We start from the raw sequence: 26,415 nt of genomic DNA, 5'->3' as shown, positions 1-26,415 counted from the left end.
AAACCAACCACACCTCAGTCACAATGGCTCCGCCGCGGTAGTGCAGTGGTTAGGGCGCTCGACTGCTGTGCCCAAGGATGCAGGATCGAACCCCGGGCCGCGGCGGCCGCTTTTCGTTGGAGATGAAAAAGCAAGGACGTCAGTGGAAGCTAAATAACCCCAGGTGGTCGAAATTTCAGGATCCCTCCAATGCGTCGTCTCTTTCGCGCTTGTTTCGGTGTATTCTTTCTTTCGCCTCCTTTGTTCGCGCTGTTTTTTTGAAAATGTATCACCAACTCTCCCGCTTAGCTATCCTGTCTCTGACAGCCTCAGCCGCTTTGGGACGTTAAGCCCGATAATTCTACTTATCGTTATTTATCTTATGAAAGATAAGGGTCTCGATACGAATCAGGTTACACCCAGCAACGCCTGTCCAACACACTCTGCGATGACGAGGGCGGGTGACACCTCGCCGCAAAAAAAAAAAAAAGAAAAAATCTATCCTGGCTTACTAAAGTGATTGAAAAGTATTCTCACTTTTATTTTACAGAACGAACTTTCGTAATCACCTTCGAGTTCAGTGTATCAGATTCCAACTGCATATCGGTCTCTACTTTTTATCTGTCATTTGCTTACGTTGCTTATCAGCGGCGCCGCGAGAGACTGGAAATTGTGCATGTTGTGCGCGTAAAGCACTATTTTACATGCGTTGATTTACATTATTTTAAATTTTATGTTTATTTTTCGCATGTAGGTTTTAGTTTCTTTACCTTTCCATTTCATACAGCACCGGGTCAATGCTTCCTGAAGAAAGGAATGATTTGTGCCAGAAAGATTTGTGCCTGCTCACGATTAATGCTGCAAATCGGGGTTATATCACCTTCGTTATAGCGCGATATGAGTCGAGGTTTCTCTGGAATAATAGCTGCAGGTGCGACTGCTTCCACGATGTTCCAGAGTATTCTTTGTGCTCTCCTCTGGTACATCTTGATGTTTCTTTGGCGCAATTGACTTGAGTGGCGCCGGAAGCTCCGGGTATTCTTAACTGCACGACCAAGGAGCAGGATTTCCGCTATCAGCGCCAGCGAGTTGTACAGTCCTTTTGCGGACATAAGTCAGCGCAACAAAAGCTTATTTTGAAATAGTTTCGGTGCTTCCAGACTACCGTTACCACAACGAGGACGAAGAAAGACGAGGCACACACGGCAGCTGGACTAACAACTCTGCTTTATTGAAAATAGCATATTTACGAAGAAAACTTACAAGGCATGCGCAGCTCGACGACCAACACACAGCACAAAAGCACAAAAACAGCGACGTTTCGAGATAGCCAAGGCACTAGAGCCGGTCAGATAGGAAAGTTATTTCTTTCTGCATCAACGAGGTGCAGAAAGCATTTCGTTGATGCTTTCTTCGTCCGCGTCCTTTGGCTGGTTTATTATTCTTAGAGATTTTTCATTTGCCGGATATTGATGATAGAAGTATCTAAAGAGTTCTGCCTGAAAATGAAAATGGTACCTCTGCAGAGAAATTTCTGTTTTCTCAACAAACCGTAGCTGCGCATTCCAGAGAGCAGGAAACATTTACGTTTTCTTCCGATCATCGCCCATAGCTTAGTCACTTAGAATTCAACCTTGTGGGATAAATAATGGAAAATGTGCGACAGTCGGAGGTGATGTAGAAACATTGAAGCTGGCGCTGTATCCATGGTTGATATGAATTCAATTAAGGCGTCCCTTTGAGCTCGGTCTCAGAGGGTCTCTGCTCTGGTGAGTCCTTTCAATCCGGAAGCTAGCTATTTGTACGGGTGGCGATCCATTTAGGGTATATCCGGGACATGAAAGAATGGCAACAATTTCCTCAGGTAGACATGGGATTGCGAAAGCAACAAGGCCACATACAAAAGGCTGGCATGTAATTGAAACTGTATTTTGGGTTCACTTACAGCCACAAAAGTTAGAAAAAAAAATCGATGATGTTGTTAACAAGCGTAATTGATATTCGTTGAATCACAAAGACCTCGTTGATCTCGGGAGCTCGACTTCTTTTAAATTTTGGAGAAAATTCTAGTTGTGTTGATGACAAGCACCTACAGTCATCTTTACCAACGTCGAAGCAAAGTCTAGGTTAGTCTCATAACGCAACGTGACAAAGCCGGTTGCTGGCTTGTCTGAACATAAACCAACAAGCATTACAAGACTTCGCGCCACTGTGTTGATTTCCACTAACCTTCTGTTTCTTCGAAACAGAAAACTAGAAACCTTTTCCTTTCCAGATGAGCACATAATCTGCGGTCCAGTTTACTTGAATATTCCAAAATGCGTGAGCAAATGATGTCTAGAAGCATTCGATTAATTTCGAAACTCCGGGCAGCCCTTTCGTACTAACGAATTCGCCTACTCTCCAGTCTCAGTGACTGTAACCAAACAGGGCTCATTAGTAACATTGTCCCACTATGCTCAAACTTCGTTTTCCTAGAATCATTCAATAACAAAAAAAAAAAAAAAAACTTGCACCATGACCTCTACCTCAAATGCTTTTGATGTCGCATTACTGTATAAATATTAAAAATTGCCCTCCAGTGACAGCCTCCTGCCCCCTACGTTACGCCTCTACATTGGCGGCAGGTAACCACGTGGAAGTCGCTAAAGAAGTTTCACAAACTACATTTGAGCTCCATCGCTGTTTATTTGCTACAAATTTAAACAACGCAGTGAACATGTTTACAGAGTATTGCGCATATCACGAAAGCACTAAATGCTGAAAATGTCAAATATGACTGACCTAATAAAACAGCAAACTGATGAGAGTGACATATAAAAATAAAGGTATAAAATTCAGTGGCCATGCTATCGCCAACGGCAGCAAACGACTTGCTTCCACTACGAATTTTTAAAGCACACAAATATATGTTGATAAATACCGTATTTACTGGCCTAGTTAAAGCTTCGTTAAACGTCTTGCAAAATTTTGGACACTAATTCATTGCACGAATATTGTATTGAACAAAATCCGTGTTGCATCCTCAGTGCAATAGGTATGATTGTGGAATACACCGCTTGTCCGGAGCGAGTTTGTCTCATACTAAAAAGATTCCCATTCTTTCTGCCAGTTTTCGGCCTAAAGAGCATGAAAAGTGGTTATGAAGTGTGCTAGAAACATTATTTTAATTCTTGTATAATTCTATTAGCCTTTCATGAACCTGCCCAAAAACATGGCACATATAGCACAACTCTATACTTACAGCTGGAAGATAAACCGAAAAAAGTTTCTCCCTTAATATTTCCTTAATATTTCATTCTGAACAACAAACAGTTTTATGAATAGCCGTGTTATTTCTTGATCCTGACCTTCCTTTCCAGAAATATTTATTCGCTGAGCGCCCAATGTGCAAAGGGACAGAGCAGTGTCGTATGTAATCAGATGCGGATAGCTCACAGTAGTACTGCGAAGATTTTATGTGAATAAAAAAAGCCGCCTTCCGGCATTTGCAGTAATCAAGCATATCGGGTGCCAAAGGGTGGATTGAAGTGATTTCTTACCTCTAGGAGAGTGTACACACCCCACGTTTGTAGCGAAAGCTACATTGGCGGCGATGCAGAGATTTCGCCGTGGCACCAATTTCCATCGTGGTTACACTGCTCTTAGCGCCGCTGCCCTACAACCACCTTGTCGCCATCTAGCATGTACACGGCCTCAGCCGTTGCCTAGCAGCCGCTGTAACTGGCGGACGCCGCGCGCGCACCGCGCCATCTGGCATGACGTCACACCGCTGGGCCGGTCTCCTGATGAAAAAAAAAAAAATGGCAGTGGCTTAGCTTGCTTAAGCCTGGTAATTGCGAAAGCAATAGCTTTGGCTACGCCTAGGTTCAGCTGGTGGTGTAGCTGGTTGTGGGGTTTGTGGTTATGCTTATGGTTATGCAGTGATTCACTCTGGCCACGGAATATGGTTCAACTATTGTTTATTGCGGGATGCTACCTGGTTATTTTATGTATAACTAGTAGCGAGGCAGGGAGTGCCATGGCTGCAACGATATACTTGGTTGTGGGTGAGGTTAAGGCAGAATGTACAACTGCCGCTCCGGCACCGGCTGCAACGGCATTCTTTACGCCAGCAGAAATGAAATCATCCCTGGAGACTGCGTTGGTTCCACCTACCGCTAGGCCACCTCCTATAGTATCCAACGTTGCACCCCCGGCGGTAGCTGTGGCTGCAGCCCCATAATTCTTCTTAGCTTTAGGAGCATGTGGCAGAGCTGCAGCTCCGCCCGGCCGTAGATCAACGTTGGGCTTAACTCTCGGTGTGTAAGGGACTACCTGAACCGGCGCCCCAAACCCCGTTCTAAACGGTCTCACAAAAGTCTCAGGGATGACGTCACTCCGGCTGTGCTCCCTCACGGAGGGAGCGGGAGTTAGGCCGCGGCTGGTAGCTACCGCCTCGCGAGCCGATGACGCGAGTTGGGGCCCCTGTTTCTGCGGCAGATGGGATGACGTCCCTCCGGCTGTAGCGCCTCTCGTGGAAAGAGCGTGAGTTAGGCCGCGGTTGGTAGCTACTGCCTCGCGAGTTGACGGCGCAAGTTGGGGCCCCTGTTTTTGCGCAGCTGTGCTTGGCGGCGCGCCAAAGGTCACGCTAAAGGTCAGTGGTAGCTACCGCTTCGCTACGCGAAGGGCTGAAAAGTGAAAGTGGTATTGCTTTCACAATAAAAAAGAAGTCTCCACCGGGGAATCGAACCTTCATCCCTCTAATCCCTACTACAGTGGTTTACCAACTGCGCCACGCATCGTTTTTTATTGCCAGGTCTTAACGCATTGCATTTCACTAGAACAAATAAAAAAAATCACACAAAACGCTATTTACATTTGACACATTAAAATTCACGCATATACAACAAAAGCTCTAGTCTTGAGAGTCACTCGAGAATTTCTGCAGCAGCTTTCTGAATTTCCAAAAACCTGTCCTCGCTTTCCCGAAAATAAATTCGGGCGGGCAATGCGTTTATCACAATGGTAACCAGCCATTATTGAGCGCCATATACAGTGGATGCCCATGAGCACAATTAAATCAAATGGTACCCCATCCTCACTTTCTGCTCATAATTACCGGATACGTACGGGTCTAGTGGAAAATTTTCATTAGCTTTCTTTGCAATACATCCCAAAAGTATACCCCTACCCAACAGTGTAGAAAACATGGTCTATTGTTTCTGGCTTCCTGCATATTAAATAGTGGGATCCCCAGGGCATAAATCATTCCTTTTCCTCCAAAAATGATTTTACCGGCAAGGTTCCGGTGTGTAATTTAAAAAAGGTTTTTGCTCCTGGCGTCACCTGCATTCTTTTTACAGTTTTTACGTAAAACATCTGCACCTGGGCCTGCACTGTACAAGGCCCTGTACAAATGCACTTGGAATATAATGTCACACAAAGCACAATACAATTTTTTTCGTTTTACTATTGACAAATAATCGCTTCAGAACCGCGCCGAAAGAAACCGCACACTTGCTACGACATCTCTATCATCATCATCATCATCATCATCAGCCTGATTATACCCACTGCAGGGCGAAGGCCTCTCCCATATCTCTCCACTTCACCCGGTTCTGTGCTAGCTGCATCCACTTGACCCCTGCGAACTTCTTAATCTCATCCGCCCACCTAACTTTCTGTCGCCCCCTGCTACGCTTTCCTTCCCTTGGAATCCAGTTTGTTACCCTCAGCGACCATCGGTTATCCTCTCTTCGCACTACATGTCCTGCCCATGTCCATTTCTTCTTCTTAATTTCCACTAGAATGTCGTTAACTTGAGTTATTTCTCTGACCCACTCTGCACGCTTTCTATCTCTTAATGTTACCCCTACCATTTTTCGTTCCATAGCCCTCTGGGTTGTCCTCAACTTAAGTTGAACTCTCTTGGTTAGCCTCCACGTTTCAGCCCCATAGGTGAGTGCAGGCAAGATGCAACTGTTGTATACTTTCCTCTTGAGCGATACCGGTAAGCTGCTAGTCATAATCTGCGAGTGCTTGCCAAATGCGCTCCATCCCAATCTTATTCTTCTTGTTATTTCCTTTTCATGGTCCGGATCTGCGGTTACTACCTGTCCTAAGTAGATATATTCGCCTACTACTTCCAGTATTTCGCTACCTAATGTAAACTCCTGTTCCTTCCCGAGGCTGTTGAACATTACCTTAGTCTTCTGCATATTGATTTTCAAGCCTACCTTTCTACTTTTCCTGTCTAGGTCATCAATCATTATTTGCAGTTCATCTCCCGAGTTGCTTAGCAAGGCAATGTCATCAGCAAATCGCAGATTACATCTCTATAAAAGTCCTTAATCCCTGCGGAAAAATCTTTAGTTGAAACAACCTACTCCGGGAGCAGCCGCCTCCGCCTGATTTGGCATACGGTGCGTAACGAGATGGCTGACCCTTTCTTACTGCGCCATGCATCTTCTCCCGTGAGGAGGATAGTAGAGATGATGATAGGCTAACCAGCGGCGCGTTTCGAGAGAGCATGTACTCAGATTAGACAGGATTGGATTGGACTACATTAGATTGGACTGAATTGGATTCGACACGATTGGACTTGTTTGGATTGGACAAGTTTGGATTGAATTGGACAGGATTGGTTGGATTAAATTTGACTGCATTGAGTTACACTGGATTGTATGGGATTAGATTGGATTGGAGAGTAGTAGGCAGCCCATGCCAGACATATATGCTTTCGCTACGTATATCCTGGCCTAGCTGAGCTACGCCACGGCATTTTTTTTAGTGCGTAGCACTACTAGCCGCAATCACAGATTTCGCCGATGTCTGTCCGAAGCCGCTCACTCTTACTCTTCGTGAACTTGAAGTGGAGAAAGAAAAGGTGGCTAGGCGCACGTCTCGGGGCTCAGCATTGAGGAGGTAGAGCGGCCGCAGAGCTGTAGTAGAAGCCGTTTTCTCTCTCTGTCCATCCATCTCTCCATGAACTTGAAGAGGAGGAAGGGAAAGTGGCGACGCCCGCATCACGCCACTTAACACTGAGGGGGCGAGCGACCGCATGGAGTACGACAGTGAGAGGGGGGCGTGTCAGTTGTGGACGTGGCGGCCGACGCTGGGCAGCGTTGCACAAGCGTGTGAGCGTTTTCTTCGCGTCGCAATGGATAAAGCCGGGCCATCTGGCACTGCGGCGCAGATTCGCCGTGCTCGACGTGCTGAAGTACAACGGTTACGAAGGCAGAACCGGAAAACCGGAGGCCCATAAATCGACATTTAAGTTTGCGGGTTTCTCCCAGAAACGAAGTGTTCACCGCGGGTCCACTGTCACGGGGGATTCCGAAGGGGCGGCCAAGGTCAAGTGGCAGCTTGACACGAGTTTATTTATGAACGCAGACGGGCGCTCTTCGGAAGTGGTATAGGAACACATGGAAACCGGCGACGCCGTCGGTTCGGTCCGTTCCGATTCTCGGAAAAGTCGCGCTTCGACTGGTGCCACGAAGAAGGCAAACCAGAGCAGTTAAAAAGCACAGCGTAAGCGTAGTGGTTGTGGGTTCGGCACTAACGGCTCTGGCTCTCAGTTTGAGGGGAAAGGGTGCGGAGGCCATAAATCGCGGCGAAACACGGGCTGGGCAGAATGCGCGGCAGAGGGAGCTACTGCCGGTATCTTCTCTGGAAGAAGCCTGGACACGTCCCTTTGAAACCGCCACCCGCGCGTAACCGACTAGGTCAGCGATCGGAATGTTTGGCCATTAGGTTTGTCTGTTGTGTGTTTTGGAAGCGCAGCCGTCAGCGCTGTTTGTCTTTGTGACTGCTGGCTATCTCTTGCGTGAGCTGAAGGAAGATATTGGAGAGAGTAAATCTCAGATGTGTGTGGTAATCCGTGAAAGGTATAACGGGGATAAGCGGTGCTACGCACCTACTTCGTATTTGATTAACTATTCAAATAGGCCTTTTTTTTTTCTGAAGACACTCCCTTAATTCGTTGTAATGTTTTTACGCACTACGAGGAATTTTGTTTTAGAGCGCCGAAAGACGGGCACGTGAGTGGAGGGGCAAATCTTCCACAGCCTACTTGTGGTGTAACAAGCCACTAGTCTCAGACGAAAGAAAGTACGGCGAATACGACGACTGCCCTGGCTGTCAATATGTTCCTTGTGTATTCAATTATTGTATTGATGCGTTATGCTAGAGCATTGCAAAGGTGTGAATTTTACAGCGTTTTCCACGTCAGCGTCTCGAGAGTTGTGTTGAATAGAAGTTTTTCTTTTTATAAGGTTGCTCGCCAGTAACCTGAAATCCTGCGTAGTTTCTCGACACATTTTATGTAGTCCTGGTTCCTTTTTTTCTTGTTTCCTGCTCATAAATATGACCTTGGTCCATGTTAAGTAACTGTCCGCCAACTATCACATGAGTGTCGGAGTCAATAACATTTCTATTCCTACGCTACACGCCAAGAACAAAAATAAAAAATTAAAAATGACTTCTGCTTCTCTACCATCCAGCTGTAGCTGTAGGAACTGTAGCGGCCCGCCACTATAGTTCATTTGTTAGGGCTCTCGACGTTTGAGCCAGATGATGCGCCTTCTATCCTGGCCGCGGCAGCCATCTTTCTGAACTTGAGGCGCCGCGTACTGCTTGATGTTACTGCCCGTTAAATAACCTCGAATGGTAGAAATTACCGGAGCCCTCTACTTCGCTGCCCTATTAGCCCATTTTGCATTCAGACGCACAGCCTATATACTATCAGGTTTTCTGATACAAAACGTTTATTAGCTAAGTTAAAATTAGTTCACCACGGTGGACTCTCGTCGCCGTTTTATCTCCCATAGTCAACTGCTAAAACGGGCTGGCCGTCCGCATATTAGTACATGCACTAACTCTGCATGTATCCACCTTATGCTAATCTGTCACTGAAGCTTTCTGTAATAAGACTGATGATTACTCCTTCTCACAACTCATGACGTCACTGCGTTCTAGATATTCAACAGCATATGCGTCATGTTAAGGTGCCTTCAGCTTCCCTTTTTCTTTTGCTAGCAGTGTGAAACATATTCCTGACGTATTGGTAACTGCCAATCGCTAAATAGCTTTCTCTCGAAGTTATCCCTCTGTGTAAAACTTCAAGCGATCTTTAGTTTGACTATTTCGCCATTTGCTGGCATCCTGAAATTCTACATCAAATTCTCTGATGACAGCTTCTTATATTTTCACTTTGATTTTCGCTGATCAAGTGCTTTTGTCGACCTGTTCATGCATGCTTTGCTTCGGATAGTTCTTTTTTTATAGTGCGTGCAACCTCAGCAAGAAACTGTGAAATGACATAGATATGTGCACCAGGCAAAGTGCGCTATATACGTTTAACACGCACGGGAGGTACAGGAACTAAGCAGCCCTAGCAGGACATGCGCACATATGACAATGGTTTGCATGTTAACAACGTCCTTTATGCTTCAATACCGCTCAGCAAGTGTGCCCTTTGGTCACACAGCACGAAGGACTTCGCACCAAATTTACACTCAGTACGATCTTTGCTAATGCCGAATTGTAGGCAGCTGTTAACCAAGTCGTCTCGGGGGGTGGGGTGACAAACTGTGCAGTCTGACGACCAGCGTGGAATTCCTCGTGAATCGAATTCGAGCCGCCAGCGACCATCCGGAGTCTGACAGACATTTAGGGGACGTCGACAGGTGAGAACCCGCCAGCCATTTAGCATTTCAAGCCTGAAATAGATTTCTGGCTTCCATTGTTGCTTGTTTATCGCTATTAACGTGGCAGCTATAGCGGCCCCGTTTTCGTGAAAATATCGATAGCGTTACCAACATTAGCGTTGGGAGCGAAGAATCGCTGGTATGGCTGTGGCAGGCGGTAGTTGGCTGCCGTTACGGCTAGGCACCCACTGGTCACGTGTCTTGCGGGGAGGATCGAGCTCTCTTGGCCAACGTTACTAGTCTCGCATTCCGCATTCCCGTAGGCCACATAGCAACGTTAAGATTGGTTAAGACGGGAATAAGTAAGGCTACGTCGGGTGGTTTTTCACATATTGTGGTCGCTTACGACTCTATGCCCAAAGAGTGGGTGAAGTAATCAAAATTTGTTAATAAGGGAATTTTTAATTGTTCGCACGCGAATGTGGGCGCAAGGAAGCCGTTATATCGTTGTCGTGTCATAAACGTAAAGGCGATGCTTAAGTGTCCTACCCTCTTCAATTTTTCTTATCCCTTATGTGTTTGAGTTTGTTTGTTTGTTGTTTGTTATCATTGGTTGCTGTTGTTGATCGTTGTTGTTGTTTTGTTTATTGTGGTTCGTTGTTCTTGGTATCGATTGTTGTTGTGGTTGTTGGTATCGGTTGTTGTTGTTGGTTGTTGTTTGTTGCTGTTGGTTATTGGTTTTGGTTGTTGGTTGTCGTTGCTGTTCTTTGTTGTTCGTTCTTTGTTGTTTGTTGTTGCTGGTTGTTCTTGTTTGTTGTCGGTTGCTGTTGTGGTTGTGGTGGTGGCGGAAAGCATTTATTACAAAAGGAGAGGTTGCTTGGGGAGCCACCCCTAATGGGCCGCTCTCCTTACAATTCTTGGTGGAATCCCTTATTCCGGGACTTCATTGGTCTGGGCCGCCAGACGAGCTTTCTGGACCAGCGCTTGTTGTACCGCTAGATCCAGGCAGCCGAACAGGGCCGCTTCCCAGTCCTCTCGAGTAGAGGAAGGGGTTATGGGTAAAAAAGGATTTAGCTAGCATGCCCAGACCATGCGAAAGGTGTCAGTCACCTCCACATGAATGGCAGAGGCCAGAAAAGGAAGGGTCGAAAAGTTTGAGTGCTGCCGGGCACACTATAGTATTAGTAAAAAGTCTAAGAAGTATTCTTTCACCCGTTTTCCCTAGCCTCTTGAGAAGAGCCGGGTACTGATGGTGCGAGTCTCGGTAATAGGCACAGGTTTCTTGAAAAGTTAAGAGAGGGTGTGTGTCCTGGGTGCTGATCGGTAGGGTCTACGCCGGGGGCCCGGTTAGTGAGTGTGCCGGCGGCCGAGTTGGTAGCCTCGCTCCCTGGTAGGCCCTGACGCCCTGGAGTCCAAATGAGAAATCGAGTCTGGGGATCCTGATCCCGATCGAGCTGCTATCCGAAGTATTCTTTGTGCTGTAGGCGTTATCCAGCCCAGCTCATAATTCCAACAGTCCCCTCGCGAGTCGGGTAGGATGAATTTAGTTTGAGGGTGGGAGGCAGCCAGGGCGATTTCTACCTCCTCCGCGTGGGTTGCGCTAGGGGCCTTAAAGTGAGGCCGTCCACCTGTCTTTCCTCGTGAACGACTGCAGCCATGTACCATCCTTCCCTGCAATGGTGTGGGCCCACAACATCCACATATAAAACATTGTGATTAGAGCCATAATTGGGATGCAGGGCATTCGCTCGCGCCTGACGCCGTCCATTGAGGGCTTCTCTGTCCATTTTGGTAGGAAGGGGTCGAACACGGAGGGCGCCTCTCCATATCCCTGGCACTCGTACCCTTTCCTCAATGTGACGGTTGTGTTGTATATGTAGCCGGTCCAAAAGGCGACGGCCGGACACGTGTGGTCTGGGCAAGACGCGTCTATTGATTAGTGAGTTGCGCGCCTGGCGTAGTTCCCGATAGGTGTTCACCACCCCCAATGCAAGCAGCATCGCATTAGAGATAGAGATCAGGGGATCGAGCGCCCTCTTGATCATCTTGAGGAGAGTAACCTCCAGGATGTCTAACAACTGCAACCTAACAACTGTATGTATTGTAAAGAAGAATATGATACAGCGCCGACAGAAGCGACGATGAAGACTGCTAGGTTCCTGGCCGATCAGCCGGCGCGCGCACTCGAAGCTCGGACTGTCTTGTTTGGACGAGATTGTGCTTCGCTCCACGATTGTCGTGCGTCACCGGTCGCCGTCTCCAGTTCTCCGAAAAAAAACCTATAAACCCCTCTTCATTTGGTTGAACATGCCGGGGTAAGACTTACACGATCACCTTGGAACTCCGTAGTAGTACGATACTTATGGCGACAAACGAGGTAGTCTAACAGCCAGTGGCAGCCCCTTCGCAGTCCATCTCATTCTGCGGTGCCATTCGGCAGCGAGACCCCGCAGGTTTCAGCGGGCAGGGCGACCAGGACGTTGAAGATTGGTTGGCCTCGTACGAGCGGGTGAGTCGCCATAACTGGGATGACTGCATGAAGATGAACAACATCATCTTCTACCTGAGTGACGTTGCTAACCTATGGTATCGAAATCATGATGCCGATATGCCAACTTGGGCTAACTTCAAGGCAAAGTTCACGGAAGGTTTCGGTCGTCCCACAGTGCGGAAACTACGCGCTGAAGAAGCCCTGCGCGTACGAGGTCAGCATGAAGGTTAAACCTTCATGCTGACCTCGTCATGCTTCATGCTTCAAGCTACATTACGTGTCGGCCCGTCCATGTATGAGGCTAAAAAGATAAAGCACATAACGAAGGGCATTGATGCCGATGCATTTCACATGCTGGGGGCAAAGAGCCCCACCACGGTGGCCTCAGTATACAACCTTCGTCAACGTTTCGACGAGTTGCTCAAGCAACGCCTCTACACTCGTCGCCCTCCCGCACCTGCTGCGTCCATCTCTGGCCTGGCTGTGAGCAGCGACCTTTTGGCTCACATCAAATATTTCGTTCGAGATGAGGTCTCCCGCCAGCTTGGATGTTTATCTGGCCCACGCCCGTCGTCTACAGCCCAGCTGCTTACCCCTACGATCCGACACACCATCACGCAGGAGGTTGCCGATCCACTTCCCAGTTTTGGCCAGCCAGCGCCTGTGACACCTCATGTCGACCCTGTTTCACTGCAGCCCACACCTCTTGCTGCACCACTGAGTAACAGCCCCCCTGTTGTCGTGCCGCCTCTACCTGTGCCAGTACAGATGCCCCTCACTTATGCAGAAGTTACCGCCCGCCCTCCGTCGCCACAGTCCTTTGCGTATGTACCGACTATGGCGCCACCGTCTGTCGCTCCACGGTTCCGATCAACTACGTCTCCCTACAATCCTTGGCGCACGAATGACAACCGGACTACCTGCTATGCCTGCGGTGTTCCAGGCCACGTCGCCCGCCTGTGCCGTCGTACTTTGCGTTCTGCCCTTGCACGCACTATGGCTGACCACAATTATAAGTACGACACCTTGCGCTCACCTTCGCCAACATCTCCAGGGCAGCCGCACAACTCGTCGGGCCGCCAGCACATTCCCCTCGCCGTCGGTCCTTGTCGCCAATGCGGCGTCGCAGCATGACAAAAGACTCTGAAAACTAGCAACCGCAGTTCCTGGGGCACAAACTGCGCACATTTCGCTTACCACAAGTCCTCGTCTGTCTCCGCAGAACGTCCTCGAACTTTTTGTTGACGGTGTTCGTGCACTTGCACTCGTCGATACAGGGGCCACTCTCTCCGTCATTAGGGAAAGTTTTTGCCGCTCGCTTCTGGACTCTTCCCAACGGCAGGGCCAATTCCTCTCGTCCGTCTGCTGCTTGCACAGCGCATGTCATTATCGCGGACGTCTTATACATCGTTTAGTTTTTAGTCCTTGCGTCATGCTCGCATGATTTAATTCTTGCCTGGGATTTCCTTTCCCGCCACAATCCTGTTATTGACTGCGCCCGCGCCCACGTCGCCTTCTCTGCGCTCTGTGATGCGGTTCTTGACGATACGCTGTCTTTTTCTTGCGTCAAACTTGTTGTCGTCGACGACACCGACATTCCGCCCAACTGTGCTGTGATTGTTCCCGTGTGTGTACTCTTTTCCTTAGACGCGATTGATCTTTTTGCGCCTTCTCCCATGTTCGCTTCTCGCCGTAAACTCCTTCTTCCCTTTGCCATCATTGATATTAACCGCCTATGCACCTATATTACAGGCCTATGCACCTACATGTAGTTATGATGACCAGGCAGTTGAAAGCTTCTATGAAGATGTAGAATCGGCAATGCGAAAAGTAAAGACGCAGTATACTGTACTAATGGGCGACTTCAATGCCAAGGTAGGGAAAAAACAGGCAGGAGGCAAGGCAGTAGGTGACTATGGCATTGGTTCTAGGAATAGCAGGGGGGAGTTACTAGTTGAGTTTGCAGAGCGCAATAACTTACGAATCATGAATACCTTCTTTAGCAAACGGAAGAACCGAAAATGGACATGGAAAAGTCCTAACGGAGAGACTAAAAATGAAATCGACTTCATAATGTGTTCAACCCCCGCCATTGTGCAGGATGTAGAGGTAATCGGGAAAGTTCGATGTAGTGACCACAGGATGGTGAGGTCCCGAATTAGCCTAAATCTGAAGAAGGAACGCAATAGATTAGTAAGAAAGAAACCCATCAACGAATTAGCGGTGAGGGGGAGGGCAGAAGAGTTCAGGATCTCGCTACAGAATAGGTATTCAGCTCTAACTGAGGATGGCGACATTACCCTAGAGGCAAGGAACAATAATTTCAGAGATATCATTACTGAGTGCACGGTAGAAGTAGGCGGTAGGATAGTTAGAGAGGATACCGGTAAGCTGTCTAAGGAGACGAAAGATTTGATTAAGAAACGGCAGAGTATGAAAGCTTCCAATCCAACAGACCAGATCGAATTGGCCGAGATATCAAGGCTAATCAATAAGCGCAAGGTGGCCGATATAAGGAAGTATAACATGGAGAAAATTGAGCATGCTGTAAAGAACGGGGGAAGCCTTAAAGCGGTAAAGAAGAAATTGGGCATAGGCAAAAACCAGATGTATGCGATAAGGGACAAGGCGGGCAACGTCATCACTAATATGGACAAGATAGTCAAAGTAGCCGAGGAGTTCTATACAGATCTCTACAGCAGCCAAAGTAGTCAGGACCGTAATGAGATTGGCGGTAGGGAAAGACAGTCAGACGTTCCACCAGTGACGAAGGACGAGGTCAAGAAAGCACTAGAAACTATGAAAAGGGGGAAATCAGCTGGAGAGGATCAGATAACTACAGATTTGCTGAAGGACGGGGGGGATATCGTGCTAGAAAAACTGGCCGCCCTGTATACGCAGTGCCTGGTGTCATCGACGGTACCGGAAGCATGGAAGAATGCAAACATTATCCTCATTCACAAGAAAGGGGACTCTAAGGACCTTAAAAATTACAGACCAATCAGCTTACTGTCTGTTACGTATAAGGTATTTACTAAGGTAATCGCTAATAGAATCAGGACAACCTTAGACTGCAATCAAGCAAAGGATCAAGCAGGGTTTCGGAAACGGTACTCTACTATCGATCATATCCATACCATCAATCAGGTGATAGAAAAGTGCGCGGAATATAACCAGCCCTTATACATAGCATTCATTGATTACGAAAAAGCATTTGACTCAGTTGAAACCTCGGCGGTGATGCAGGCATTGCGAAATCAGGGGGTAGACGAGCCGTACGTGAAAGTGCTGGAAGATATATATAGTGGCTGCACAGCAACCATAGTTCTGCATAAAGAAAGTAACAAAATTCCCATAAAGAAAGGTGTTAGGCAAGGAGACACAATCTCCCCAGTACTATTCACAGCTTGTTTAGAGGAAGTATTCAGAGACTTGGAATGGGAGAAGTTAGGGATAAGGCTAGATGGAGAATACCTCAGTAATCTGCGATTTGCTGATGACATTGCCTTGCTAAGCAACTCGGGAGATGAACTGCAAATAATGATTGATGACCTAGACAGGAAAAGTAGAAAGGTAGGCTTGAAAATCAATATGCATGTTACGACCGTGCATCCGCATTTGCGCGCTCTATTGTTCGCCTGTGGGCATGGAAAAGTATTGTGAATATGTGGTGATGGTCCAATGGCTCTAAGTGAGCCTGTTTCCAGGAATCCTGTTTTGTAAGCCTGTTTTGCTTTGTGGAGGCCTGCAAATGCCAAATTGACCCTGTCAAGAGAACGTCTGGAAAAACACAAAGAAACGTCCCCCTGCGGGAAATAGCAGGAAGTGCTTTCTTTTGTTCACCCTTCCAGTCGAGAAGGGCTATCGTCCAGTGAGGAATGTCTACTTTTCAAAGGAGACGACAGAGTGACATGTCCGCTGACGTGCAGGACAAGAAAGGAGCATGACGCATACAGCCATTAAGTGATTTCCCAGGAATGCAGGAAAGATTTGCAATTGTCGAAAACGGACAATGCTGGGAGCGGATGCGGCGCCACGTGCACTCGGGTTTCTGAGAAGTAAAACCCCTTGTCAGAACCAGCCTGTGGTTTCTTTGCTGAAGAATAGAAATGTACCTCCTCTCCTCGCCGTTCCCAAGCTTTTCCCGCCAACAAGTGATCACGCCCAACGAATGAATGCCGGACCAGTCAGTGCTTCAGACCATCAGTGCAGTGATGTGTTCGATTGGATGCCGATACCTGAGGGGCGTGCCCTGGATTTGGTTGGTCAGCATCTTCAGAGAGGGGCTGGACATAGGGGGTTTTAAGGACGCTGCAGAGCACGAAATGTCGCTCTGGGCCCTGGGTAAACGGCTCATCCAGTCGCTTCTCGCTATGAACTCTTAACGTTTGCCATTTTGCTGGTGTACCCTTCTTTTTCGTGTAAATAATCTTGTAAATAAGTTTCTCAAAGTGCCATTAAACCTGCTTGTACATATTTCACCAACTTCGAAGATTCAATCCTGCTTCAACCCCGAGTCTCTGCACGCTACCAAGTGAAGGCCGGGTCGACGTAGCCCCAGCGTCACGACAATGCAGAAGACTAAGGTAATGTTCAACAGCCTCGGGAAGGAACAGGAGTTTACATTAGGTAGCGAAATACTGGAAGTAGTAGGCGAATATATCTACTTAGGACAGGTAGTAACCGCAGATCCGGACCATGAAAAGGAAATAACAAGAAGAATAAGATTGGGATGGAGCGCATTTGGCAAGCACTCGCAGATTATGACTAGCAGCTTACCGGTATCGCTCAAGAGGAAAGTATACAAAAGTTGCATCTTGCCTGTACTCACCTATGGGGCTGAAACGTGGAGGCTAACCAAGAGAGTTCTACTCTCTTGGTTAGCTATGGAAGAGCTATGGAAGAAGCTTGGTTAGAGGGCTATGGAACGAAAAATGGTAGGGGTAACATTAAGAGATAGAAAGCGTGCAGAGTGGGTCAGAGAAATAACTCAAGTTAACGACATTCTAGTGGAAATTAAGAAGAAGAAATGGACATGGGCAGGACATGTAGTGCGAAGAGAGGATAACCGATGGTCGCTGAGGGTAACAAACTGGATTCCAAGGGAAGGAAAGCGTAGCAGGGGGCGGCAGAAAGTTAGGTGGGCGGATGAGATTCCATAGCTAACCAGGTTAGCTATGGAAGAGCTATGGAAGAAGCTTGGTTAGAGGGCTATGGAACGAAAAATGGTAGGGGTAACATTAAGAGATAGAAAGCGTGCAGAGTGGGTCAGAGAAATAACTCAAGTTAACGACATTCTAGTGGAAATTAAGAAGAAGAAATGGACATGGGCAGGACATGTAGTGCGAAGAGAGGATAACCGATGGTCGCTGAGGGTAACAAACTGGATTCCAAGGGAAGGAAAGCGTAGCAGGGGGCGGCAGAAAGTTAGGTGGGCGGATGAGATTAAGAAGTTCGCAGGGGTCAAGTGGATGCAGCTAGCACAGAACCGGGTTAAGTGGAGAGATATGGGAGAGGCCTTCGCCCTGCAGTGGGTATAATCAGGCTGATGATGATGATGATATTAACCGCGGCGCCGCTGACATTGTTGTGAATGCCTCAACCGCTGTGGTCCCGCTACTTCGTGCCGAATGCATTGGCCATGATGAAGTTGCTGACCTCATCTCGCCGTTTGATCTTGATGGATATTTACCACAGAGTGCCCACGTAACCTCCCTCACGCCGATTACTGCTTCCTCCGATATACCGAGTTTGGACCTTTTTCAATCATCTGTGGCCAGTGACCTCGACCAGACTCACCACAAGCAACTCTTTGCTCTCCTCGACCAGTTCCATTCTTCGTTTGACGTTCAGACGACATTCTTGGGCTGTGCAACCGAGGTTGTTCACCACATCGACACCGGCAGTCATGCCCCTCTTCGCCAGCGCCCTTACCGTGTTTCGCCTACAGAGCGTCGTGTTATTGCTGAGCAGATCGACGACATGCTACAACGTGGTGTAATTCAGCCTTCGTCTAGTCCGTGGTCGTCTCCCGTGGTACTTGCCAAAAAGAAGGATGGCTCCATAAGATTTTGCGTTGATTATCACCATCTTAACAAAATTACCCCGTATACCCACTACCCTGCATTGACGACGCCATCGATTGTTTACATGGAGCCGGGTTCTTTTTGTCCCTAGACCTGCACTCTGGCTATTGGCAAGTACCTATGGCTGAGTCTGACCGACCGAAGACAGCCTTTGTTACTCCTGGTGGACTATATGAGTTCACTGTGATGCCGTTTGGTCTTTGCAACGCTCCTGCTACATTTCAGCGAATAATGGACATCTTACGCGGTCTCAAGTGGACCATTTGTCTTTGTTATTTCGATGACATTGTCGTTTTCTCTCCCGATTTTCCGACGCATCTCGTGCGCTTGCACTAAATCTTGAGCTGTCTCACTGGCGCCGGTCTCCAACTTAACCTGATGAAATGCCGTTTTGGCGCCCGTAAGCAGACAATACTGGGTCATGTCGTGTCCAAAGATGGCGTTCTGCCTGATCCGGACAAACTACGTGCGGTCGCTGAATTTCCCGAAACCGACTTCTGCGCAGAGCTGCGCAGCTTCGTCGGCCTATGCTCATATTTTCGCCGTTTTGTCCTTACGTTTGCTACCATCATTGCACCGCTTACAAAATTGCTGAATGGTACCGCCGACTTGTCTACCTGGACCCCCAATCTGTGACAATGCTTTCACTACGCTCTGACGTCTACTCATTTCACCACCCATTCTTCGCCATTACGACCCATCCGCTCCTACAGAGGTGCACACTGACGCCAGCGGCATCGGCCTCGGTGCTGTCCTCGCTCAACGCAAACCCGGCTTTTCCGAATATGTAGTTGCTTACGCTAGCCAAGCGCTAACGAAAGCTGAATCCAACTGCACCGTCACGGAAAAGGAGTGTCTTGCAATCGTATGGGCCTTAACAAAGTTTCGCCCGTATACTTATATGGCCACCGCTTCAATGTCATCACCGACCACCATGCCCTCTGCTGGTTGGCTTCCCTGGAAGACCCTTTCGAACGCCTCGGCCGCTGGGCTCTTCGCCTTAAAGAGTTTGACTTTGACGTGATATATCGATCGGAACGCAAACACTCCGACGCTGACGTCTTGTCGGGTTCGAAGCTGCATTCTCCTGCACCCCGGACTCGATATCTGAACTCTCCGTTGCAGCCCTTATTTCCGACGACCTGCCGTTTGAACAACGCCGGGATCCCTGGATATCTTCGCTCCTAGACGTCCTCACCGCGTCCTCAACGTCTTCATTCCCGCGAGCTCATTTTATGATCCGGGGTGGTCTGCTGTATCGCAAAAGCTATCGCCCGGATGGTCGCAATTGGCTCTTGGTCATTCCTCGCCATCTATGCACAGGCATTTGTGCCCATCACGATGCCGACCCGCAAAGCGCACACGCTGGCTTGAAGACATACGAGCGTCTACGCCAGCGGTACTACTGGCGGGGGATGTACGACTTTGTCCGCCGCTATATTCGCACCTGTACTGCTTGCCAGCAGCGGAAGTCCTCTCCGCGCCCTTCCGCCGACCCATTACAGCCATTGCCGTCCAGCGCGACCCTTCGATTGTGTCGGAATCGACCTCTATGGCCCCCTTCCATCTTCGACATCAGGCAACCGCTGGATAATAGTCGCGGTGGATCACCTCACTGGCTACGCGGAGAATGCAGCCCTGCCTACGGCTAGTGCTTGTGACGTCGCCTCCTTCATCCTGCGTCACTTCGTTCTACGTCACGGGGCTCCTCGTGAACTTCTCAGTGACCGCGGCCGCGTCTTCCTATCACAAGTGGTCCACGAGCTGTTGAAAGCTTGCCAAATAATACATCGAACCACCACAGCTTACCATCCCTAAACCAACGGCCTCACAGAAAGGTTTAACGGAACTCTTGGCGACATGCTCGCCATGTACGTTTCTTCTGACGCATCTAATTGAAATCGGGTGCTTCCGTACGCCACCTATGCCTATAACAGTGTCTCAGGCAGTTACTGGATTTTCCCCATTCTTTCTCCTCTACAGTAGAGAGCTTTCCTGTCTACTGGACACCATACTTCCTTACCACCCCGACAGTTCAGAGTACACTTCTCTTTCTGCTGTAGCCCGTAATGCTGAGCAGTGCCGTCAGCTGGCTCGTTCATTCACGTCGGACATTCAAGATCTTCGCCGACACGAGAGCGATCACGGCGAGCCCGTTGCTGACTTTCCTACCAACACCCTCGTTTTTTCTCTGTGTTCCTCCTGATTAGAAATCCTCTGCAAAGTATAATGGCCCTTATTGTGTATTAGAGCGTACATCACCAGTTAACTACGTCGTGGAGCCGGCAACGCCTTCTTCAGACCACCGTCGCCGCGGGCGAGAAGTTGTTCACGTCAGTCGAGTTAAGCCATACTACGAACCCCTTGTCGTCCCCTCGCCTTAAGTCGCCAGGATGGATCCCTCTTTCCTCCGGGGCAATTGTAAGGAAGATGATGCAGCGCCGACACAAACAATGATGACGACTGCTAGGTTCCTGGCCGATCAGCTGGCGCGCGCACTGAAAGCTCGGACTGTCTTGTTCGGACGAGATTGTGCTTCGCTCCACGATCATCTTGCGTCCCCGGTCGCCGTCTCCAATTCTCCGAACAACCCCTAATAAACCCCTCTTCAGTATATTGTTTTGATAACTATTTTCGCTCCTTCGTTTGTAGATTTTTACACAATGTAACCTTTTTTAGAATCATTTTATGTCCCATTTGTTATTTCTTTTGTCAGTTTCTTTGCATTACATGAGATGTTGCCGGTGTCGCTGCTGCACCGTTTGCCATTGTTTCTTCATTAATCTCTTCCGATCGAGCATACTGGATGGTAATCATTGCCTTAGCGACCATATTACGCGCTTCTGCATGGCTCCAGCAGTTGTAAAAATAAAGAAAATGTTCCGATAAGCTACCCCGACGCATGAGCACGTGATTTATGCGTTATCTTCTCAGCGTACCAACCAATATAGTCTACTATGCGTGTGTTAAGTAACCCGGTTTACTGCACGGTGACTTTCGGGGGCTAATTTCTGCCCTCCATGCTCATTGCATTCGGGTAATTAAGAGATAAGCTTCCATTTAGCATGTGAGGCATATGCCGTAAGTAGTTGAGCAGATGGAGATTATCTGCGCTCAAACCTCTGCAACTTCTTTTAGCCCCATTATGCTCAGAAGCGTTATGGCACTGTTTTCAGTCAGTCTTTTGAAGGTTATGTGCCAAATGCGGTGCCCGCAGACTTATCTGTCAGACTTATTCGACTGTTTTTCTATTTTAAGAGCCTCCTGATTGGATACTGTTGCAGGTTCGTGACTTGGAGTCGGTTCCTGTGCATCATGGCGCTGCCCGTGATCGCTGCGCGGCTCAACACGTGGGGAGGTCCCGACTACGTGGCCTTCCTCGAGGACGCCCACGTCGGACTGTTGGGCTCGATGCGCTTCCCTCTCGCGTCCAAGCGCCCGCCGGCCACGAGCCGCGACTCGGATGATGACACTGACACTAGCCAGCCTCAATCAGATTAACAGTTTTCTTGAACTTTCTAGCGCTAAGTTTGAGACGATAGCGAAAAACATAATAATGGAACATAAGCTTACAAAAACTGAAACATGGGAAGTTATGCTAACCCGTAAATTCTCTTCTCTAAATGTGCCCAAAGCAAGGCTTTCTTAAGGGAAACAATGAAAATAGCCTTACTCAATTACCCGAGTTAAAACCCATTTGTAGCCCGGAAATATGTCTGTCCATCGACCACAAAATTTCATACCATCTATTCGCGAATCAATGTGGCCCATTTAATTTTATAGCACGAATTTTTCGACTGAAGATACTGTTTTGATCTAGCTCCTAAATTTCTCATTTATCCCGTGTCTGTGTATTGAAAATGTCACAGGATGTAAGGAAAATGTCTTTTAGAGGATGAATACGTGCACCATCAAAACGCAAAGTGATCAAATATGGCTTGGTGTATTCTGATATGAAGAGCTATCTTCTATTTTCAATTGATGATAATATACAAATGAACTACGGATAAAACTATTTCGCTGATATAAACGTATTATGTATGTGACCGCTGAATGCTCGAATCTTAAAGAACGTTTTAAAAATATCTAATACCTGTGGTCTTGTTTCTTTCTCAGAATCAAAAATATACCTGAGAAGCACCAATATGCTTTGATTGGTGTTACATTGAATGTTTTCATTCAAAAGAGCTTCACAAATCACACGTTCCTTAGTTGTAGTAACCGGGATACCCTGCGGTAACTCTGTCATCCCCACTGCATTGGTTCGCTGATTTTGGCATTCGACACCAGGAATACTGCTGCTTCAATACTAAAAATAACATCCGCATGTGGATAACGAAATAAAAGAGCGACCAGCTGCTGGGCGATTTATCCGTACGTTGGTGAACAGCAGGCGACTACAGGGGACATCCATTACGCCTTCCACCGTAACCTAAGTTTCATTTTGGTACGTTTAACCTTCACAACTTCTGATCATTACTTTCTCTCGTCCAATTTAAATAAATTTTTACATGTCCTCTCACTTGGTGATGTTCGGGTATCTATCTTCAGGGAGAGGGTTACAGCCCCTTTGCATTCGTTAAGCCCCACGGGTACAGTCTAAAATGAGCAACGGGGCAGATTATGTAGCAATTAGCGAACTTTCGTTGTGAAATATTTTTAGTGCTAGCGAAAAATGCCACAACAAAGCATCTCAGGTTCTTTGGGGCATTTTGCTGGGCGTTGTGGTCAAAACAATAGCTCGACGTTCGGCCGGCCGGTTTCGAAAGGCCTTCCTCAGTTTTAATTAACGACTGTTAAAACGTTGAATGATGGATGATCGACCAAATAAAGCTGCTGAAGGCTATGTGAGAATTAACTTAACGCATGAAGATCGTAACGTACGTTAAAACATTTACCCCTGGAAGGCTATAGTAAAACACTTCGAACCGTTCTTCTTGGGTAGCAAACAGGGGCGTTATCGCAACAGAAGGTAATCAAAAACATTGCTGCGTTTTGCCTCAAGTCGCCTGTGTAAGACTTGCATCCGATTCCTAAGAAAAGCATTAATTTTGAGACAGAGAAGAACAGATTGGTAATTTAGGTCACGTAATGAGCAGAGCAAGTGAAAAGGTTGTTCGCTGCATGCTTCTCGTTAAGGCGCGCTGCTTTGTTAAGCCTAACAAGAAAACTCAATCCCTTCTCGCAGGTTGGCAGAGGAGGTCACAACCATACACGACAACTTAAACAATGCTATCGATGAAGTTTACTACTACTACTGTTCGATGGTGTAAGTGCAGAAATATGAGCTTAGAAACGAATACGGCATTCCCATCACGATTCCATGCATTCATCGAGAAAGTAACAAAATTCCTGTAAAGAAAGGGGTTAGGCAAGGAGACACAATCTCTCCAGTACTATTCACAGCTTGCTTCGAGGAAGTATTCAGAAACTTCGAATGGGAGCAGTTAGCGATAAAGGTCGATGGAGAAACCTCACTAATCGCGATTCCCCGATGACATTGCCTTGCTAAGTCACTCAGGAGATGAACTGCAAATAATGATTGATGATCTAGACAGGAGAAGCAGAAAGGTAGGCTTGAAAATCAACATGCAAAAACTGTGATAAGGAAGGAACAGCAGTTTACGTTAGGTAGCGAAGCACTGGAAGTAGTTAGCGAATATGTCTACTTAGGACAGGCAGTAACCGCAGATCCGCACCATGAAAAGGAAATAACAAGGAGAATAGAATTGGGATGGAGGGCATTTGGCAAGCACTCGCAGGTTAGGACTAGCAGCTTACCGGTATCGCTCGAGAGGAAAGTATACAACAGTTGCATCTTACCTGTACTCACCTATGGGGCTGAAACGTGGAGGCTATTCAAGAGGGTTCTACTTAAGTTGAGGACAGCGCAGTGGGATATGGAACTAAAAATGGTAGGTGTAACATTAAGAGATAGGAAGCGTGCAGAGTGGATCAGAGAAATAACTCAAGTTACCGACATTCTAGTGGACATTAAGAAGAAATGGACATGGGCAGGGCATGTAGTGCGAAGAGAGGATAACCGATGGTCGCTTAGGGTAACAAACTGGATTCCAAGGGAAGGAAAGCGTAGCAGGGGGCGGCCGAAAGTTAGGTGAGGGGATGAGGTTAAGAAGTTCGCAGGGTGCAAGTGGATGCAGGCAGCACAGAACCGGGTTAATTGGAGGAATATAGGAGACGCCTTCACCCTGCAGTGGGTATAGTCCGGTTGATGATAGTGACAATAATTAACTTCTATCCTGCCTGTAGTTCTGAGCTTACGGTCGCCGTGTTAAGTGCTTCTCAAAATAAATTACACCCCAACCCCCCCCCCCCCCAAAAAAAAAAAAAAGGAAAGGAAAAAACCTGACATATTGATCAAGCTCGCAGACAAAGGTGGCAGCATAGTTACTCTACGAGTTTAAAAGTACAAAAAAAAATGTCCAACAGACAACTTAACAATGCCTACCAATAGAAAAGTTAGATGCTGACCCCACCAACAGGCAACAGATAAGTCACCTTGGGGAAAAAAACAAGTTAGATTAGGCCGAGAACTTATCAAGTGTGATAACTTTTTCAAACCAGAAAACGAACAAGCAGATCGATTCTACCAAAATTCAAAGGGTGTACGTCAGCGGAAGCATTGTCTAATAGAGACGTTCCAGGAAGACCGATCGTTTCTAATATTAATGTACTCGTAGAAAACCTGTTAATAATCCTGAATAATCTTTAGTAGACCTCCGAACACAGCTTCCTTGGTTCGTGCAGGACACATCACACTTGCTTCAATTATTAGAGCTAATTAATAACACGTCAGCATTTCAGGTGATTAAATACTTATCACACTTGATGTCATGGCACTGCACATAAATATTCCTATAAATAAAGGTATTGGTTCCCTCTCTTAATTACTAATTGAAAATCTCCACTCTAATCAATTTAAAGCTTATACGCACAATAAACTGGACTTATTATCCGCAAATATTCGAAACTAGCTTTGGCACTTCATTTGAGCCAACGTACGCAAACATGCTCTTGGGTCTTTTAGATTTGAAGTTGCTAAATTCCACGAAAAACCGACCATATACCTGCGCTACATTGACGACATCATGGTATTGTTCAGCATTCAAAAACTCTGCACTATTTTGTCTCTCATCCTAATAGTTAACACGGCAAGATTACATTTATATTTTAGTTTTCCTCGCTGGAAGTCAATTTTCTTAACACCAAGGTCCTCATAAAAAATGAAAACTTTAAAAATTTTTTTTTTTTTTGTACCGAAAACCAACAGGTTGACAATAATATCTGCATTTCACTAACCATTATCCAACACATTGTAAGTGATGCATGCTGATAGGACATGCGACAAGGCTGCAAAAAATACGCAACGATCAAAATCACTATTTCAAAGAGCTGTAATCGTTAAAAAAAGCACTAATTAAAAACACTATTCCCGTAAATACCTTAATACTCGAAAGGGAAACCCATTTAAATTACTGATGTGCTCAAAAATCGATGAAAAGTCAACTCTCAAAGAAGGTCCTCTTTTATAGATACTCCAACACTGTTCTGAACAATACCGATAGTCTGCGACCATAACACCGCCTAAAATTCAGTGTGTTCGTCATCATCATTATCACCTTCTCCAACTCTGGAACCGTGTTCTCTCTGGAAGCAATCTCAGCATCGGGCGAAGCGCATCCTCTCTGGACTGTTGCAACATGTTCCACTGCCGCTTCCACTGTGCTGATGTCATGGACACACAAAAGCCAAGCGAGCAATATGGTGAAGCCCAGTTAAGTCCTTGTTGCAAAGTTCTATAACCATCCATTGACCATATTTAATTTCATTTGTCGTGCCGTCAGTGGGGTGGTAGCGTCAGATGCAAGCATGCAGGCCGCCAATTATTGAAATCATCATGCAGGATCATTGTATGGGCCTCCAAGCTGTCACGATAGCGTTCGCGAATTCCTCAAAGCACTCTCTCACCATGGGCTGTGATAGGCAGCTAATGAAGAAGCTCAATTTCCGATCAGCCAATGGTCCGGTCGCTTCCTCCTGAGGCTTCTGCTTACTACTTCAGTAAAGCGTGATGCTGGCATAGTTGGTCAATCATACTCGGTAAGAAGACGGTAGGAGAACCACAGAAGAGGACACGACCCAAAAGATCTCTTTTTGTGTCGTGTCCTCTTCTGTGGTGGTCCTTTTTTGCGCTTTCTTCTTAACGAGT

General features: G+C 47.1%; 1 protein-coding gene across 1 annotated transcript in view; it reads left to right on the top strand.

Moving 5' to 3' along the window:
• LOC146180878 (PHD finger protein 24-like) overlaps positions 1-21,745 on the top strand; it is a 67,415-nt gene extending 45,670 nt beyond the window's left edge. Inside the window, exons 6-7 of the mRNA XM_084577835.1 lie at positions 9,558-9,647; positions 21,470-21,745. Coding sequence (XP_084433961.1) covers positions 9,558-9,647; positions 21,470-21,686 — 307 coding nt within the window. The 3' untranslated portion in view covers positions 21,687-21,745. The remainder of the gene's footprint in view (positions 1-9,557; positions 9,648-21,469) is intronic.
• The last annotated feature ends 4,670 nt before the right edge of the window (positions 21,746-26,415 follow it).

Source organism: Amblyomma maculatum, chromosome 8, assembly GCF_055883805.1.
Source record: "Amblyomma maculatum isolate TAMU_Amacu chromosome 8, ASM5588380v1, whole genome shotgun sequence".
Lineage (NCBI taxonomy): Eukaryota > Metazoa > Arthropoda > Arachnida > Ixodida > Ixodidae > Amblyomma > Amblyomma maculatum.
Note: the sequence above shows the minus strand (reverse complement) of the source record. Positions and strands in the feature narration are given on the sequence as shown.